At 45.6% G+C, this 16,146-nt stretch overlaps 1 protein-coding gene across 1 annotated transcript; it reads left to right on the top strand.

Moving 5' to 3' along the window:
* The first annotated feature begins 1,641 nt into the window (after positions 1-1,641).
* LOC139583784 (cyclin-dependent kinase 13-like) lies at positions 1,642-14,262 on the top strand. Its single transcript, XM_071415237.1, has 14 exons — positions 1,642-3,611; positions 6,876-7,439; positions 7,542-7,712; positions 7,875-8,014; positions 8,720-8,890; positions 9,091-9,280; positions 9,499-9,555; positions 9,744-9,845; positions 9,990-10,067; positions 10,755-10,871; positions 10,991-11,122; positions 11,709-11,908; positions 12,052-12,513; positions 12,684-14,262. The coding sequence occupies exons 1-14, from the start codon at positions 2,482-2,484 to the stop codon at positions 13,376-13,378; spliced, it is 4,209 nt and encodes a 1,402-aa protein (XP_071271338.1). The 5' UTR covers positions 1,642-2,481; the 3' UTR covers positions 13,379-14,262.
* Positions 14,263-16,146: the final 1,884 nt, after the last annotated feature.

Here is a 16,146-nt window from a genome sequence, read left to right on the forward strand (position 1 = left end):
AATTGAGGTAATTATGTACATGTAGGTAGAGTTATTAAAGTGGCTATTCATAGATAATAACAGAGAGTAGCAGCAGTATGGGGTGGTGGGGGGCAATGCAAATAGTCTGGGTAGCCATTTGATTAGCTGTTCAGGAGTCTTATGGCTTGGGCGTAGAAGCTGTTTAGAAGCCTCTTGGACCTAGACTTGGCACTCCGGTACCGCTTGCCATGCTGTAGCAGAGAGAACAGTCTATGACTAGGGAGGCTGGAGTCTTTGACAATTTTTAGGACCTTCCTCTGACACTGCCTGGTATAGAGGTCCTGGATGGCAGGAAGCTTGGCTCCGGTGATGTACTGGGCTACACGCACTACCCTCTGTAGTGCCTTGCGGTCGGAGGCTGAGCAGTTGCCATACCAGGCAGTGATGCGACCCATCAGGATGCTCTCGATGGTGCCGCTGTAAAACCTTTTGAGGATCTGAGGACCCATAGCAAAAATAAATTGTCTCCTGTGGGGAAATAGGTTTTGTCGTGCCCTCTTCACATAGTCCACAATCGTCTCCTTTGTCTTGATCACGTTGAGGGAGAGGTTGTTGTCCTTGCACCACACGGTCAGGTGCCTCCTCCCTATAGGCTGTCTCATCGTTTTCGGTGATCAGGCCTAAAGCTGTTGTGTCATCAGCAAACTTAATGATGGTGTTTGAGTCATGCCTGGCCATGCAGTCATGAGTGAACAGGGAGTACAGGAGGGGACTGAGCACCCACCCCTGAAGGGCCCCTGTGTTGAGGATCAGCGTGGCGGATGTGTTGTTACCTACCCTTACCACCGGCCTGTCAGGAAGTCCTTATATATATATATATATATGTTATCCTGTACGAGCTTTTGTGCTGAATATGTTACGTTGTTACAGGTGTCAAGCATGTGGCAGCAGTGTGTAGGATGGAGGTTCCTAGGTGCGAGAAGTGTGCAGAAGGGCATGAGACAAAGGAATGTGTAGCATTGGGGAAGGTAGTGGCATGTGTTAATTTTAGGGCTGCCCATAGGGTTGGGATCAGAAATGTCCTGTGCGAGAGAGGCCGGTTGAGGTTTCCAGGGTTAGAGTAGTGCAGAAGTTGTCATATGCGAAGGCAGTTAGAAAGTAGAGGAAGATGGGTCAAGGGGGAGGGATCTTAAGAGGAGTGGTGTGAGTATTTGATCTGTACAAGTACAGAGGGTTATTAAACTAACAAGTGATATATATTTCATTAAGATTGATAGGATATTTTTTGCATTTATAGCAATGGTTATCAACTGTACATAAGGGATGGAATGTAAGTCGCAGACAATTGAGGTTGTGGTGGCAGCTGCAGAGAAGTATTTTGGGTGTGCAAGACTTTATGTCAGAATAGTTACAGGGTGTGTTAAGTGGTGAGGTCCCCTCCTTTCAGTCTGTTGGCCTGAGGTAGGACTAAATAGATTTAAATAGTAGAGAAGGGTGGTGTTCTTTTTTATTATTATAAAACAAAATTGTGAGTGTAGTGTTAGATGGTAGGGTATTTGTTTATTCATTTTTTCAAGCAAAGTATGGGGAGTTGTACTCCAGTCTAGTAGGTGGGGGTAATGCAACATTCATTGGATGCCAACCACCGTTAAATCTCATCGAATAAGAAGTAGTAGTAGTCGTAGTAGTAGCAGCAGCAGCCCTTCAATTTGAAAACTGGAGGGCCCTGCAATCTAACGTTATCTAGTTGACGAATTATGTTCGGTGCATATCGGTTATAAAATGTAATTATATAACCAATAAAACTCTAAATATAATATTTGAATTTATCTAAATATGTGATAATACGGCTATCCACTAAAATACGTAAACTGTCGGTGGATTTTTTTTTTTTTTGTTTTGTTTTATTGAATCTGCCGGAGTTGATTTGAACTCCAAGGAGAAAGAAATCTAGCATAGTTTGATGCGTGCTAGCCACTTCCTTGTTCGTCCAAACTGGATTGTTGTGGCAAGCGTAAAGTAATGTCGTTACTAAAAAGTGAAATGTTTTTATTTCTTATTTTCAGCACTTTGGGAATATATTTTTAAAGCCGAGGTGAGCTGCGATTTTCTTCCAAGAAACATTTCCTTTCGAGCAGGAGACATCGGGCCTGCTACACTCAACATGGAATGCAGTTACGAGACACTGCCTAGCTAGCTACAGTTGCTAGCTAGCTCTGGCTAGCTAGATGGCACATCTTTGGAATCTTACAGTCCGGGATTATAATATTTGATTTATTTGTCATTAAATTAATTTCATCGAGGGAAACATTAGATTATGGATTTTTTGGAGATGATGAATGCGATGGATTATCGTTTGTAATAGCTCACTGCTGGTTACTGTCTGACTAGCTAGTTATATTAACTTGCTACTGCTAGTTTGCTAACTAGCCAATTTGTTGCAAATGTTTTGTGTACCAAGGAACATAACACCGAAGACAACCAATGTTACCAAAAGTATATATCACATATTTTTGATAAATGCCTAACTCGGAGGTAATTCGCGAGGGTCGGGGAAGAAGCCCATCGGCACAGAGAAGTGACAGACCGGAGCGACGCAGTAGCGTTAGAACTATAAGCGGTGCTACTCAGCAGCGAGAGAAACACCGGGAGAAGAGGCTGTCGTCTAGTAGAAAGAAACACAGTCACGCTAGGGAGAAAGAACCATGGCATACGGTAGGTGAACGGAGAAGCACTCTCGAAAGAGAAGGCGAACCTCGGACTTTGGTGGAATATGAAGACGTGAGTTCCCAATCAGAACGTTTTTCTGGGAGCCCTTCACCTAAACCAGAACCGCATGCTCGGATTTCGGTCCATCGATTTAGCAAAGTTGTGTTTACAGACATCAACGGACCGACATCCCGAGAGAGATGGTCTCGAAGAGACCGGGATATAGTACATCTCAGGAAGGATGAACAAACCAGTGGTTCATCCGAGAGGAATAGACAAGAGAAGGAACCGAAAAGAAAGGAACGCCAGAGCGGTGAGAGGGACTCTTCGAAATCTCGTGGCGGGCGTAGCCTTAGTGCCACCAAAAACAACCGAGATGGTGCGAGAAACAGTGACAGTGACGGCCAGAAGACGTCTACAACATTGCCGCCCATGTCTTTGGATAAAAGGGAGTCTAAACGGCACAAAAGTAAGTCACGGTCTGAAAAAGAGGCCCTGTCTGCATACAGGGATGCACCACAATCATACCGAGATGACTGTGAAGAACTCGGAGCCTCCAGAAGAAGTCCTGGTTTCAAGGCAGAAAGTCCACATGGGACATCTTATTCCTATGGATACCAGTCTCCCAGTGGTAGTTATAATAAACAGTTTATATGTAGAAGAAGTCCCAGTTATGGGAACAAAAGGCTGTCCCCTAGTTTGACATACTACAGCCGAGATGCTGAGGTCTATGGCGCCTACAACATTTCAAAGTCGCCCAGTTCATACTCAAGCAACAAAAGAAAGCGGTCTCCAATGAGCCCATTCAACAGGCGCAGTTCTCCAAGCTATGGCCGACATAGTCCATTTGAACAGGGAGAACTTGTCTCAAGTCCCTACGGTACCCGTCGGCGATCACGAAGTCCATACCGAAAGTCACTCAGCCCAAGTCCAGTAATAAGGTAAGCAGTCAATCAGATGGTACTGTACCTGTATTAAAGTCAAAGATAACACGCCTGGTATAATTTCAGGTGTCAATCGTCTAACTACCTACCCGACTGTCTGATTTGGACCAGTGTTTTAGCTACTCTTGTGTGATCATGTTCAATATTGTGTTTTATGCCCTTGGATTGCTGAGTTAAGAAAGTGCCGTAAGCTCATTGCACAGCTAGCTTGCAATGTTGCAAATGGAGCCATCCAATCGGTACCCTTTGGGTGGCTCAACCCATTGGAACGTTGTCAAGGAGGCCGGTATCACTGGTTCGAGCCTAGTATGGACAGTGGAGGAAGCTAAGCTGTTAGCAGCACACTGACCCCCGTTACACATACTTCCTCATTATGTAAATATGATTACACAGAAGGCCTTAGTTTGGAAGAGAGGCCATCTCCTTTTCAAAATGCAAGATGGCTTAAGACAACAGAACGCTTACAACAGATGGCCTACGAAGTGTTGAATTAACTTGGCACATGGAAACGGTGACAGTAACAGCATGCACATTTGGCTTATCAATAGTAAGCGCTTGACTGGTACTCTGTCATGGGGCCGCTAGGTGCTTTAAATGCTGCCTGCCATTGTATCAGTACCCAAATGTACAAGTGCAATGTATCTAGATACCCATTAACGCATTGTAACATGATCAAAAATGTTAGCTAGCTAGTCACTTCGACGGATACATTATTTCTGCTGCTTGTCATGTTGTGTGCTGACTTCATCCACAGGAGCCACTGGGAGACACCAGAGTTTCAAAATCCTTTGCTTTGGTTGACTAAAGTTATGCAACACTGGCTTGAGGGGATTAAATGTGAATGGTTACAAAGTTAATATTTTGAATCATCCATTTCCTTTGTTTTTATTTACTAAAGTTTCAATGTTTGAAAGAAGGCTACACGGTGGACTACACGTGCCACCTCAAGGCTCCTGACTGCAAACATTTTAGTCGCACCCTTTGACTTGGCTGTGCGAGTAAAACATTTCATCGGTTGCATCAGTGCAAGCTGCACATTCTACATGGTCACCTCACTCAAAACATCCTATTTTTTAGGGGGCTAAAATCCTCATGATTCCAGTAATGAAAGTGTCTGCCTGTCGCGGTACCTGTTTCACTAGGGTCTGCTGCTGTGTCGAGTGAGCCTCTCGCCCCTTTCCCGGGGAGAAAAATGCTCTGATTTGTATAATATTTTAAAATCCAATTGCTGGCAAAGCACTACTTTCCTGTTGACAGCTTTCTGTAGGTATACTTTTTATTTCTCAGCTCTCAATTTTTAGCTCAGTAGCAATTATTTACAACCGTTATATTTTATATTCATGTTTCCATATTAAAGGACTCATGAGCACCAACGTGAAGTAAATAGAAGTATGTAAAATTGGGTGTCAAATGAAAGCTGAGTCTATTTAAAAAAAAAAATATTAAGGCATATATATACTAGGGATGTGACAATTTTAAAGTTTGCATTTCCTTCTCATTTAACTTCTCAAAATATTGCCATACAGGACTCCGCTGCAACCTTTCGGTTACTAGTCCAACGCTCTAACCACTAGGCTACGCTGCCGCCCCGATTGCACGGGCAGGCACGACTCCAGCACCATCATTAATTTTGCCAATGACGCAACAGTGGTACATCACTGGGGCCAAGCTTCCTGCCATCCAGGACCTCTATACCAGGCGGTGTCAGAGGAAGGCCCTAAAAATTGTCAGACTCCAGCCACCCTAGTCATAGACTTCTCTCTGCTACCGCATGGCAAGCGGTACTGGAGTGCCAAGTCTAGGTCCAAGAGGCTTCTAAACAGCTTCTACCCCGAAACCATAAGACTCCTGAACATCTAGTCAGATGACTACCCGGGCTATTTGCATTGCCCCCCCCCCCCCCCCCACACTTTGATCAACTCTACCTACATGTACATACTACCTCAACTAACCGGTGCCCCCGCACATTGACTCTGTACCGGCACCCCCCTGTATATATATATATATATATATTTCTTTTTTACAATTAAACCGCAATAGTACGGTTTGACCATCTTGAGACTCAGGAGCCAGTATACACTTCCCCAAAATAGTCTGAAAATTCTAGAAATCTGGCATTAAATTTGATGTTTTTGTTGATGATTTAAAAAAAGTGCTTCTCGTTGAATGACAAACACTTTATTAACCCTTAGCCTACAATTTCCGCAGCCCCGTGGAAATCGATTTAATAACATCCCCATCAAAATCCATCTGTTTTTAAGATTGGGAGATGTTTTTTGCATGGGCTGCCTCTCAATCCATTGTCTGAAGGTCCCCAGTACCAGCAAAAAAAAATGAATGGAAGTATATATGGAGATAGTTTAATTAGTGAATCAGCAGCTTACCGATCACTGTACCTGTACACAGCCCATCTGTAAATAGCACACCCAACTACCTCATCCCCATATTGTTATTTATTTTTTGCTCTTTTGCACCCCAGTATCTCTACTTGCACATCATCATCTGTCACTCTAGTGTTAATGCTAAATTGTAATTATTTCGCCACTATGGCCTATTTATTGCCTTACCTCCCTAATCTTACTACATTTGCACACACTGTACATAGACTTCTCCATTGTGTTATTGACTGTACGTTTTCTTATCTCATGTGTAACTCTGTGTTTTTGTCGCACTGCTTTGCTTTATCTTGGCCAGGTCGCAGTTGTAAATGAGAACTTGTTCTCAACTGGCCTAAATAACTAGTTAAATAAAGGTGAGGGGGAAAAAAGGGGGGTCTTAAAATTCAAACTCAAATAGCTAAATTCTCCTTGGTATGACCATCATAAAAAAATTATATATGTTAGCTTAGAATCTACGTCATCACGCCCAGCATTTTATCCACAAGTCAATTTGATGGTAACGCATCTCTTGTGGGGAAAAAGTGCATATTGTTTTCATGCTGATTAAAAAAATATATATATATTTGCATAAATCTGTCGCCAATTAGATGGAAACCTAGCTACTCAGAGACATTTGTAAATATCAGGTCAGGGTGGAATCTGGATTGCCTGAGAGAGCTCTGCTTTGTGAAAAAGTTTAGTACAACTGTTTTACTAGATTGTGACTAAGGTTGTAATGATGCTTTTAATGGCTCTGAATATAAATTTCCATTTCAGTAGTCTGCTAGATTTGCACTAGGTAGACATTATGCACCTTTTTTAATGAGAACTTTTCTCCTGTGATAAAGGTTCATCATACAACCTGTGTGTCTCCTTTCTCCAGGCGATCTGGCAAGTCTCGAAGCAGGAGCCCGTATTCCTCCTTGAGGCACTCCCGCTCACGCAGCCGCCATCGCCACTCTGGCTCCCACAGTCGACCTTCCAGCCTCTCCCCCAGCACTCTGACCTTCAAGAGCAGCCTAGCGGCCGAGCTCAGCAAGCAGAAGAAGGCAAAAGCTGCCGAGGCAGCTGCCCGGGCCAAGAGCTCCAGCAACGCCTCCAATTCCACCAAGGGCACCTCTACAGGCTCCCACCAGCCCAGCCCCAAGGCCAACCCCACCATCAAGATGGGCCGGCCCCCTTCCCCGCCGCCTCGTGAGAAGGATCCCAGGACCCCTGTGTTGAGCCAGCCCCAGTCCCCTGCAGACAGGACCTCCAAGAGGAGCACAGAGCCCCATCAGCCCAGCAGGGACAGAGAGCGGCACCCCTCGGTGCAACAGGACAAGAGGAAAGCACCAGCATCCGGACAGGGCAAAGAGAAGGGGCGAGTAGCTGCCCCGACTGCCTCTACACTGACATCTCTACTCCTGCCCATGCACGTCCTCGAGCACTTAGATGGAGCAGATTGGTAAAGGGAACGTAATAGAAAATAGCTTTTATAATTTTCACCACTCCACCTCTCTGTGCTGTTCCATAGCCTAACTTCTCATTCTCTTCTTCCCCTGTGCAGCTTGAAGGAGGTCTTACCTTCGCTCTCAGGGAAGAAGCCAGCAGAGCATCAGAAGGCCCACCACCTCCTTGCCGACCTGCCCCTTCCTCCTGAGCTCCCCGGTGGCGGTGCCTCCTCCCCCCACAGCCCATACAACGAGAAGAAGACCACCACGCTTCACCGCCGGCCCAAGTATGTCTGGGCCCCTTGGCCTTCCGTGTCTGCTCTGTGGAACCATTATACTCACCCTACCTCTTCCATGGTCTATGCTTCTTAGTGCTCCTTGAGTTTCTACTGCCTGGTGTTGACCACCACTGCTTGACCTAATCTCTAGTTGGTTTGTTTGTCTCCCAGGATCTGCGGCCCACGTTTTGGGGAGATCAAGGAGACTGAGATAGACTGGGGGAAACGGTGCGTGGACAAGTTTGAGATTATCGGCATCACGGGAGAGGGCACCTACGGCCAGGTGTACAAGGCAAAAGACAAAGACACAGGTGAAGACTACTTGATGCTTTCTTTTCTCAACATTTCATGTAGATCATAGGCTACGCCCTATCTTCCTGGTAGCTCATATTATAATAATTATTTCACTATCAACATTTTAAAGCAAAAACTCACTCTACTCCAAATGTAAGTCTTTCTATGCCCTGTGTATCAATTATGTATGAACATGTTGTAGCAGGATCAAGGGTGTGGGGTTTCCACATCACCAAGTTCAATAACAAAACAGGCACCAGTAGCCCAAATAGAATGCAAAGTGGAAGTTTATTGGGGATTTTGGTACATGGGGAAAGAAGGGGGAATTCACCCGTCTCCTCACAGTCCACAAGCCGTTCCGTTTTCCAGGGGTAATCCTCACACTCGGGTTCTCAGCCAATCTGGTCTGGTACATGGGGGTTAGTCCGACAGTCCAGGTCACAACGGGCAATCACACAGATTTTGCTCTCGTTTCTCTCACTCTTCATACCTCTTGTCTCACCTCCTCTGCCCCTTTGTGTAGGCTGCTCCCTTCTTTATCCCCAAGCACTCCCTGGCGTAACAATTCAGTCCTGCCTCGTTGGGGGCAGGAAGTCCATATAAGGCTTGTGGGTAGAGCCAGCGACCTGCAAGCTATCTTTCCTCAATTCCCGCTCCCTGCCGTCTGCCACAATGTATTTTATAATATACTCTGCCCTTTATCTCTATCCCCAATGGTCTAGCTGAGATGGTGGCCTTGAAGAAGGTGCGTCTGGACAACGAGAAGGAGGGCTTCCCTATCACCGCCATCAGGGAGATCAAGATCCTCCGGCAGCTCAACCACAAGAGCATCATCAACATGAAGGAGATAGTCACCGACAAGGAGGATGCCCTGGACTTCAAGAACGACAAAGGTCCATATGACAAACCCTCTGTATTAGCATGTCCGCACTCCATTCTCTAAATAGTGCACTACTTTTGACCAGAGCCCCATGGGACCTGGTCAAATGTAGTGCACTATAGGGAAAAGCATTTGGGACGCAGTCCATGTGTCTGCATTTATGTTTGTCCATGCATCTGTTTCCCTTCTATATGATCCATCCTCCTCCTACAGGTGCATTCTACCTGGTGTTTGAGTATATGGACCATGACCTGATGGGCCTCCTGGAGTCAGGCCTGGTCCACTTCAATGAGAGCCACATCAAGTCCTTCATGAGGCAGCTGCTGGAGGGCCTTGACTACTGCCACAAAAAGAACTTCCTGCACAGGGACATCAAGTGCTCCAACATCCTGCTCAATAACAAGTGAGTGCTCCTCAGGATAGCTAGCCTCCTGGTCCCATATCTGTCGGTGCTGTCTTGTCAACTCCTATGGTCATTGTCACGCCAAAGCACAAGCAGCTCTGGGACCAGGCTAAAGGATAGCCAATGTCAAAGAACCTATTTCTATCCACTGCGGTGGCAGTGTCTGACAGAAAGGGTTTGGAAGTCAAGTTAAAGCAGTGTTCTGTTCTCTCCGCCAGGGGTCAAATAAAGCTGGCAGATTTTGGACTGGCTCGACTTTATAACTCTGATGAGAGGTAAGCGTCCCGATATGGCTTACAGTTGATTACTGCCCATAGTTATTGGAATTTCAGATGTATTACTGTTTATATGTTTCATCAAACATATAGGTCTCAACTGTGTTTTGTTGTGGATGGTATTATGGTTGTGGATGGTATTAGTATTACACTGATGCATTTGTCATTTTTCTGTCCCTGTCTTGTAGCCGCCCGTACACCAACAAGGTGATCACCCTGTGGTACAGACCCCCTGAGCTTTTGCTGGGGGAGGAGAGGTACACACCTGCCATTGACGTGTGGAGCTGCGGGTGAGAGACACATGCGTTGCGTTGACGTTCGGTGTGGTGTTTCACTGGCTTATGAGAGTCATGATTCTTGAACCAAGGACAGATGATGGGTCATGGTTCTATAAAGATGATAATGTAATCATTCTGTTTTTGTCTGAAATCCAGGTGCATTCTGGGGGAGCTGTTCACGAAGAAGCCCATTTTCCAAGCCAACCAGGAGCTTGCCCAGTTAGAGCTGATCAGGTACGTTGTGGTCAGAGGAAAAGGGTACTATAAATCCGTCATTGTCTTATTCTCAGTATTCGTTTAAAGATTCACTATTAAGAAATTGCTCTGTCATTTCCTGGTTGCTAAAATTCTAATAGTTCGCCTAATTTCAGTATGTGACAAAACAAGAAAATAAAGAGTAGAGCAGGGCTCTCCAACCGTGTTCCTGGAGAGCAACCGTCCAGTAGGTTTTTGCGCCAACCCTAATCTAGCGCACCTGATTCTAATAACTAGCTGATTGATAAGCTGACTCAGGTTAGTTACAACTGGGGCTGGAGCGGAAACCTACAGGAACATGGTTGGAGAGCTCTGGTGTAGAGAATCATTGTACCATCTAAACTGCTGTGAAATATATTTTCCATAACCAAAAATATTGTATTTTCAGCTGTTTGAAGCTGGTGTACAAAACTGAAAGTAAAAGACGCAAAACCAAGAAGCATAGAAATGGCACACACAGAACAGATCTACCACTTCTTAGATTTACTTTCAATGATTGACAGATCCATAACTCACATTTCTATGTGAATTTTGTCAGGTCGCCCAAAAATGTACTTATTGCAGCTTTAACTGTCTGAAAGGCCTTCAACTATCTCATATGACAGTCTTCCTGATGGGGCACAATATTGAACTCTAGCCCAAACTGATGGCTTCTCTCCCTTCCAGTCGTATCTGTGGCAGCCCCTGCCCCGCCGTGTGGCCAGACGTCATCAAGCTGCCCTACTTCAACACCATGAAACCAAAGAAACAGTACCGGCGGCGGTTACGAGAGGAGTATGCTTTGTGAGTCAATCAGCTGGTTTGAATTCAGTAAATGGGTTCGTCATTGACGTATGAAAATAATACACGGCATTATCCTTTGGCTGTGTTTGACTAATCACTTGGTCTTTCTCTCTGGTCAGTATTCCACCCTCAGCCCTGGACCTGTTTGACCACATGATGTCCCTGGACCCCAGTAAGCGCTGCGCGGCCGAGGCGGCGCTAAGCAGTGAATTCCTCAAAGACGTGGACCCAACCAAGATGCCCCCACCAGAGTATGTTTGGGAAAAGTCGTTACTCCTCAGTGTCTGTGATCCATCACTGTAGAATGTACACTACCGTTCAAAAATTTGGGGTCACTTAGAAATGTCCTTGTTTTTTAAAGAAAAGCAGTTTTTTTTTGTCCATTAAAATAACATCAAATTGATCAGAAATCCAGTGTAGACATTGTTAATGTTGTAAATGAATATTGTAGCTGGAAACGGCAGATTTTTTTTAATGGAATATCTATATAGGCGTACGGAGGCCCATTATCAGCAACTATCACTCCTGTGTTCCAATTGCACGTTGTGTTAGCTAATCCAAGTTTATCATTTTAAAAAGCTAATTGATCATTAGAAAACCCTTTTGTAATTGTTAGCACAGCTGAAAACTGTTGTTCTGATTTAAAGAAGCAATAAAACTGGCCTTTAGACTAGTTGAGTATCTGGAGCATCAGCACTTGTGTGTTCTATTACAGGCTCAAAATGGCCAGAAACAAAGCACTTTCTTCTGAAACATTGTCGTTCTGAGAAATGAAGGCTATTCCATGCAAGAAATTGCCAAGAAACTGAAGATCTCGTCCACATTGCTCTTTTCCAGTCTCCCCCTGTGGCAGGACTGCCACGAGTTGTGGAGTAAGAAGCGGCGGAAACAGAAGCAAATGCCAGAGGAGCTGTCAGCTCCCAAGGCCCCCCGTAAGGAGCTGGGGCTGGGAGACGACAGTCGTAGCAACACCCCCCAGGGCTTCCCTCCGCCCGGGGGGCTCAAAGCCCAGCCTGTGGCTGCCTCGGCCCTACTGGGTGAGTGAATGGGTCTCTAGTCTAGTACCGCAAAGTCAACCCACCATACTTGCCTCATGCCTTGTCAGTTACACACTAACAACAACTTAGAGTGAATTAATAGTTACTTTTTAGTAAATCATGTTTTCTTTTGTCTCCCGTAGACCCAAAAGGTCCCAACTGCCAGCTGACCCAGGAACAGCTGGCGGTCCTCCTGAAGCTGCTTGGCCAGTCCAAGAGCACTGTCAACGCAGCCCAGATCGCTAAGGTCAACTCTGAGACACTGCAGCAGCTCTCCAAGGTCCTGCCACCAGCGCCCTTTGACTCCAACCAGCCCCCAGAGCCACCCCCTCCGCCCAAGCCCCCTCTGATGGGTGGAGCGCCCCGCACGCCCCCCATGCCCAAGCTCCCATCACCACCTCCCTCGTCGGTTTCGCAGGGGAAGCCTGAAGGTGAAGCATCGTCAGCCACCCAGACGGCGGTCACCATGCTGCTGGCCCAGCTCCTCCAGGCCCAACAGAGGCAAGAGGCCAGGGACGAGGCAGTCGGCAGAAACCCACTAGCAGGACGGCCTCCGCCACCCCCTGAGCCCAAGCAGCCCCCAGAGCCCATCCCTGTCTCTCCAGGTAACTACACTCATATATAGACATTTTGCTAGTTGTGACTGTTGTGACCATCCAGTAGGCTTATCTGTCTCTAATTTCTCTACACAATGAATTTAATGTTGGATAGAACTCCAACTAGAACTATTCCTTTGCATTGAATTAACATCATGTCTTGTGCTTTTCCCCCTTAGTGTCCGAGGGGAGTGGAGTTTCCTCCAGACCCATCCTACCCCCTGACCAGAGACCCCCTGAACCTCCAGAGCCCCCTCCCTGCTGCGAGGACCTGGACTACCGGCAGAAGATGAAGCCCAAGACTGGCCACCTGCCGCCCATGCTGACCTCAGGTGTGGCCGGTGAGGAAGGAAGGTTCCCGGAGCAAGTTTACTCACCACACCCCTGCGCAGAAGGACCGGGCTATGGCGGTGACTACAGCCGCCCACCCCCTCCACCCTTCCCTCCTGCAGGTTTTGGCGACAGCTACATGGGCCACATGCTGGGGGGTGGCCTGCCCCCCCACGCCCTGAGGGAGGTGTTCACCAGCAGCGCTCCGACCCCCGGCTCATCCTCAGCTGCCGGGTCCCTGGCCCCCTCGCTCCAGGAGCCCTACCCTTCAGGCACAGGGGGAGGTAGAGGTGGCAGTAGCATGGTGTTCAGCGGGGACAAAGACCACCGTTTTGAGTACAATCAAAGCCCCTCCTTGCTTGTGGAAGGGCAGGTCAACCCCACCACCATCCAGCTCTACAACCATGCCACCCCTCCCCCGCCCATCCCACCTCCGGGCCAGTCCTGGGGCTCCCCTTCCCAGGCCGGGGCCCCATCTATGCCCCTTGGCTTCAACACAAATGTGAACTCAACAGCCATCCGAGGGCGAGGCCTCCCCTTCTGATTGGCTGTGGCATAGTGAACGGGGCGGGGTGTGACGATGGAAACACCCCAGACTTGAGGACTCAAAAGAAACTGAGCCCAAACCCTCTCAGGCTGACCAGAGGGATCTGGAAATGCGCACCTGATTTGTAATAATTTAAAAAAATCTGTGTCAAGCATTGTAGTCCTAATTTATCTGGAATGTGGGGTATGTTGCAGAAGGAGGGGGCTTTTCCTGCTCGTACCTTTTTGTATTTTTTTTTGCAATCTATTCTACTTCTGTCTTTTAAATTAAACATACATTTTTCGAGTGTACATTTACCAGGCTAGGTATGCGTTTTAAATATGTACTTTAGCCGTTCTTTAATTACTCCCGGACAGACTATTATTAATATTTTTTGCACTACTGACTAAAGAAGGCGAGAACAATTTAGGTATGAAATGAATGAAGTGCTATATCTGCACAATTATAAAAAGACCAGTTATGTCGTTTTTGGGGGTTAAGAATATGTTGCAACCAGGAGGTCTCAGTTGATAGGGCTTCTCTAGGCTTGTTTTTGATGAAAAGTTCAAGTGTTATTGTCACATCCACAAGTACAGTGAAATGCTTAACTTGCAAGTTAAGTTTCTTCTACCCAACAGTGAAGAGGTCATCGGTTCCAGAAAGACTGGTAAGCAAGCACTTGGGTGAATGCAGTAAAACTGATAGCTACTGAATGACTTGATGAAAGGCTGTGTTCACTTTAAATTCCACAAGCCCTCTGCCAATTGCCATTGTAAAATCGTATGTAAACAAAAAGAGATGTAACCCACGTTCAAAAAGGAGACAAGCAACTGTCCTTTTGTACTAAAATGTGATTTTTTTTTCTCCATTTGGCAAATGTTTATTAAAAAAAATGCCAACAATGCTTTCTTTGAGTGTACTTTTTTGATGAACGACCATCATGAGGTATCATCAGTTTCTCTAAACACAGGTTGCAACATCGCAGGACTTACGTGAATGCTTGCGAAACAGACCAGGCCGGGGTTTGAGAAGTCAATGAGAAAAGTGAAAAATCCTTCCTTTTTATTTAATTTTCTCAGTCTAAAGGCACAACCTAGATTCCAGTCGATGTATTAAATCGTTGAACATGTTACTACTACAACCTTGTGAAAGTGACAAACTAACCTTTTAATTTTCATGAGCTTTTATATCAAACGAGGTTATGATTTGAAAGCCTGCACAAGTGCAGTTTGTCGCGAGACGACCATTAGACCTGATGACGCCTACAAGTGTGATCTGGGATTTCTATTGGAGAAGTAGTTTTAGCCTGTCTTCATACTGTACTGTCTTTGTTATCATACCTGAACATACTAACCACTGGAGTGCAGTGTAAGTCAACCAACAACTGAGCAAAAATGTGACAGTTGTCTGAGAAACAGACCATTTAAATTCATAGCCTAGAAAAGACAAAATGATGAATGACAGTGATTAGATGCTCGGTTGTTTTTATTTTTCTATACAATACTATTTTGGCTTGGTAGTTTTGCTGCCAAAAGAAAGGCATGGATGAATGAGGATGAGATGAAGGCTGGAACCACCTGGGATGAAGTCAAGAAAGCCACCCAGGACAGAGTTCACTGGAGATGCACCGTTAAGGCCCTTTGTTCCACTAGGAGCTGAATGGAGTTAGTCAAGACTTCGGTTGAAATGTCTACATATCCAAGGCTGAGAAGGAAAGACTCATTAAACACAACTGTGGCTTCGGTTGTGTTTAATGACTAAATGCTAGGTGGCAAGGCGGCAAGCGGTACCGGAGTGCCAAGTCTAGGACCAAAAGGCTACTTAACATTATCTATGCATAGTCACTTACCCCTACCTACATGTACCCCTGCACATTGACTCGGGACCGGTACCACCTCTATATAGCCTCGTTATTGTTACTTTTGATAATTTTTACTTTAGTTGATTTGGTAAATATTTTCTTAACTCTTTCTTGAACTGCATTGTTGGTTAAGGGCTTGTAAGTAAGCATTTCATGGTAAGGTCTACCTACACCTGTTGTATTCGGCTCATGTGACAAATAACATTTGATTTGCTGCCTCTTGTGCAGGTGCTATAGCAAAAGGGCAGACTATTGTTGTTGCCACCCCCAGGGCAGGTACTATAGCACAAGGGCAGATTATATTGGTGTTACTGCCCACGAGGTAAGGACTTTTGATGTTACTGCTGCCGGCGCAGGTACTATAGCATAAGAGCAGATTCTATTGATTTTGCTGCCATTGGGGTAGTAACCATAGTAAGTGCAGATACTACTCATGTTGCTGCCTCAGGGGCAGGTACTATAGCAGAAGGGCAGATACTGTTGATGAACTCAAACTGTCTTATATGTTTTTGTATGAACTGTTTGTCATTGTGACCATCGTTACAGTGACTGATTGTCAGGCAGTGACTACCCAGCATTTTTGCATTTATTGAATGAAAGGTGACATTTTTTTAAATTATTAAAGGAAGCTTAATATAATTTTTTTAAGATACAGCATCTATATTTAATTGCTAGCAAGAGTTATTTTCGTTGTAGGGCAGAATTGCCTAATACTTTTATCACATGTAAAATAAATACATGGCTAGGGAAATTACAAGACTTGCCGGCTTTAAAATAGACATGAACGATCAGACATGAACGACCAAAGGAAATCGCAGAAAGACGCAAAGTACTGCATCCACTCTTCGAAGACAATAGACTAAAAGGGAGACGTGTAAGCTCTCGTAGTCAACAAGCTATACGTTGATAACCAACTGTTCCGAGA

This window comes from Salvelinus alpinus, chromosome 8 (assembly GCF_045679555.1).
Source record: "Salvelinus alpinus chromosome 8, SLU_Salpinus.1, whole genome shotgun sequence".
NCBI lineage: Eukaryota > Metazoa > Chordata > Actinopteri > Salmoniformes > Salmonidae > Salvelinus > Salvelinus alpinus.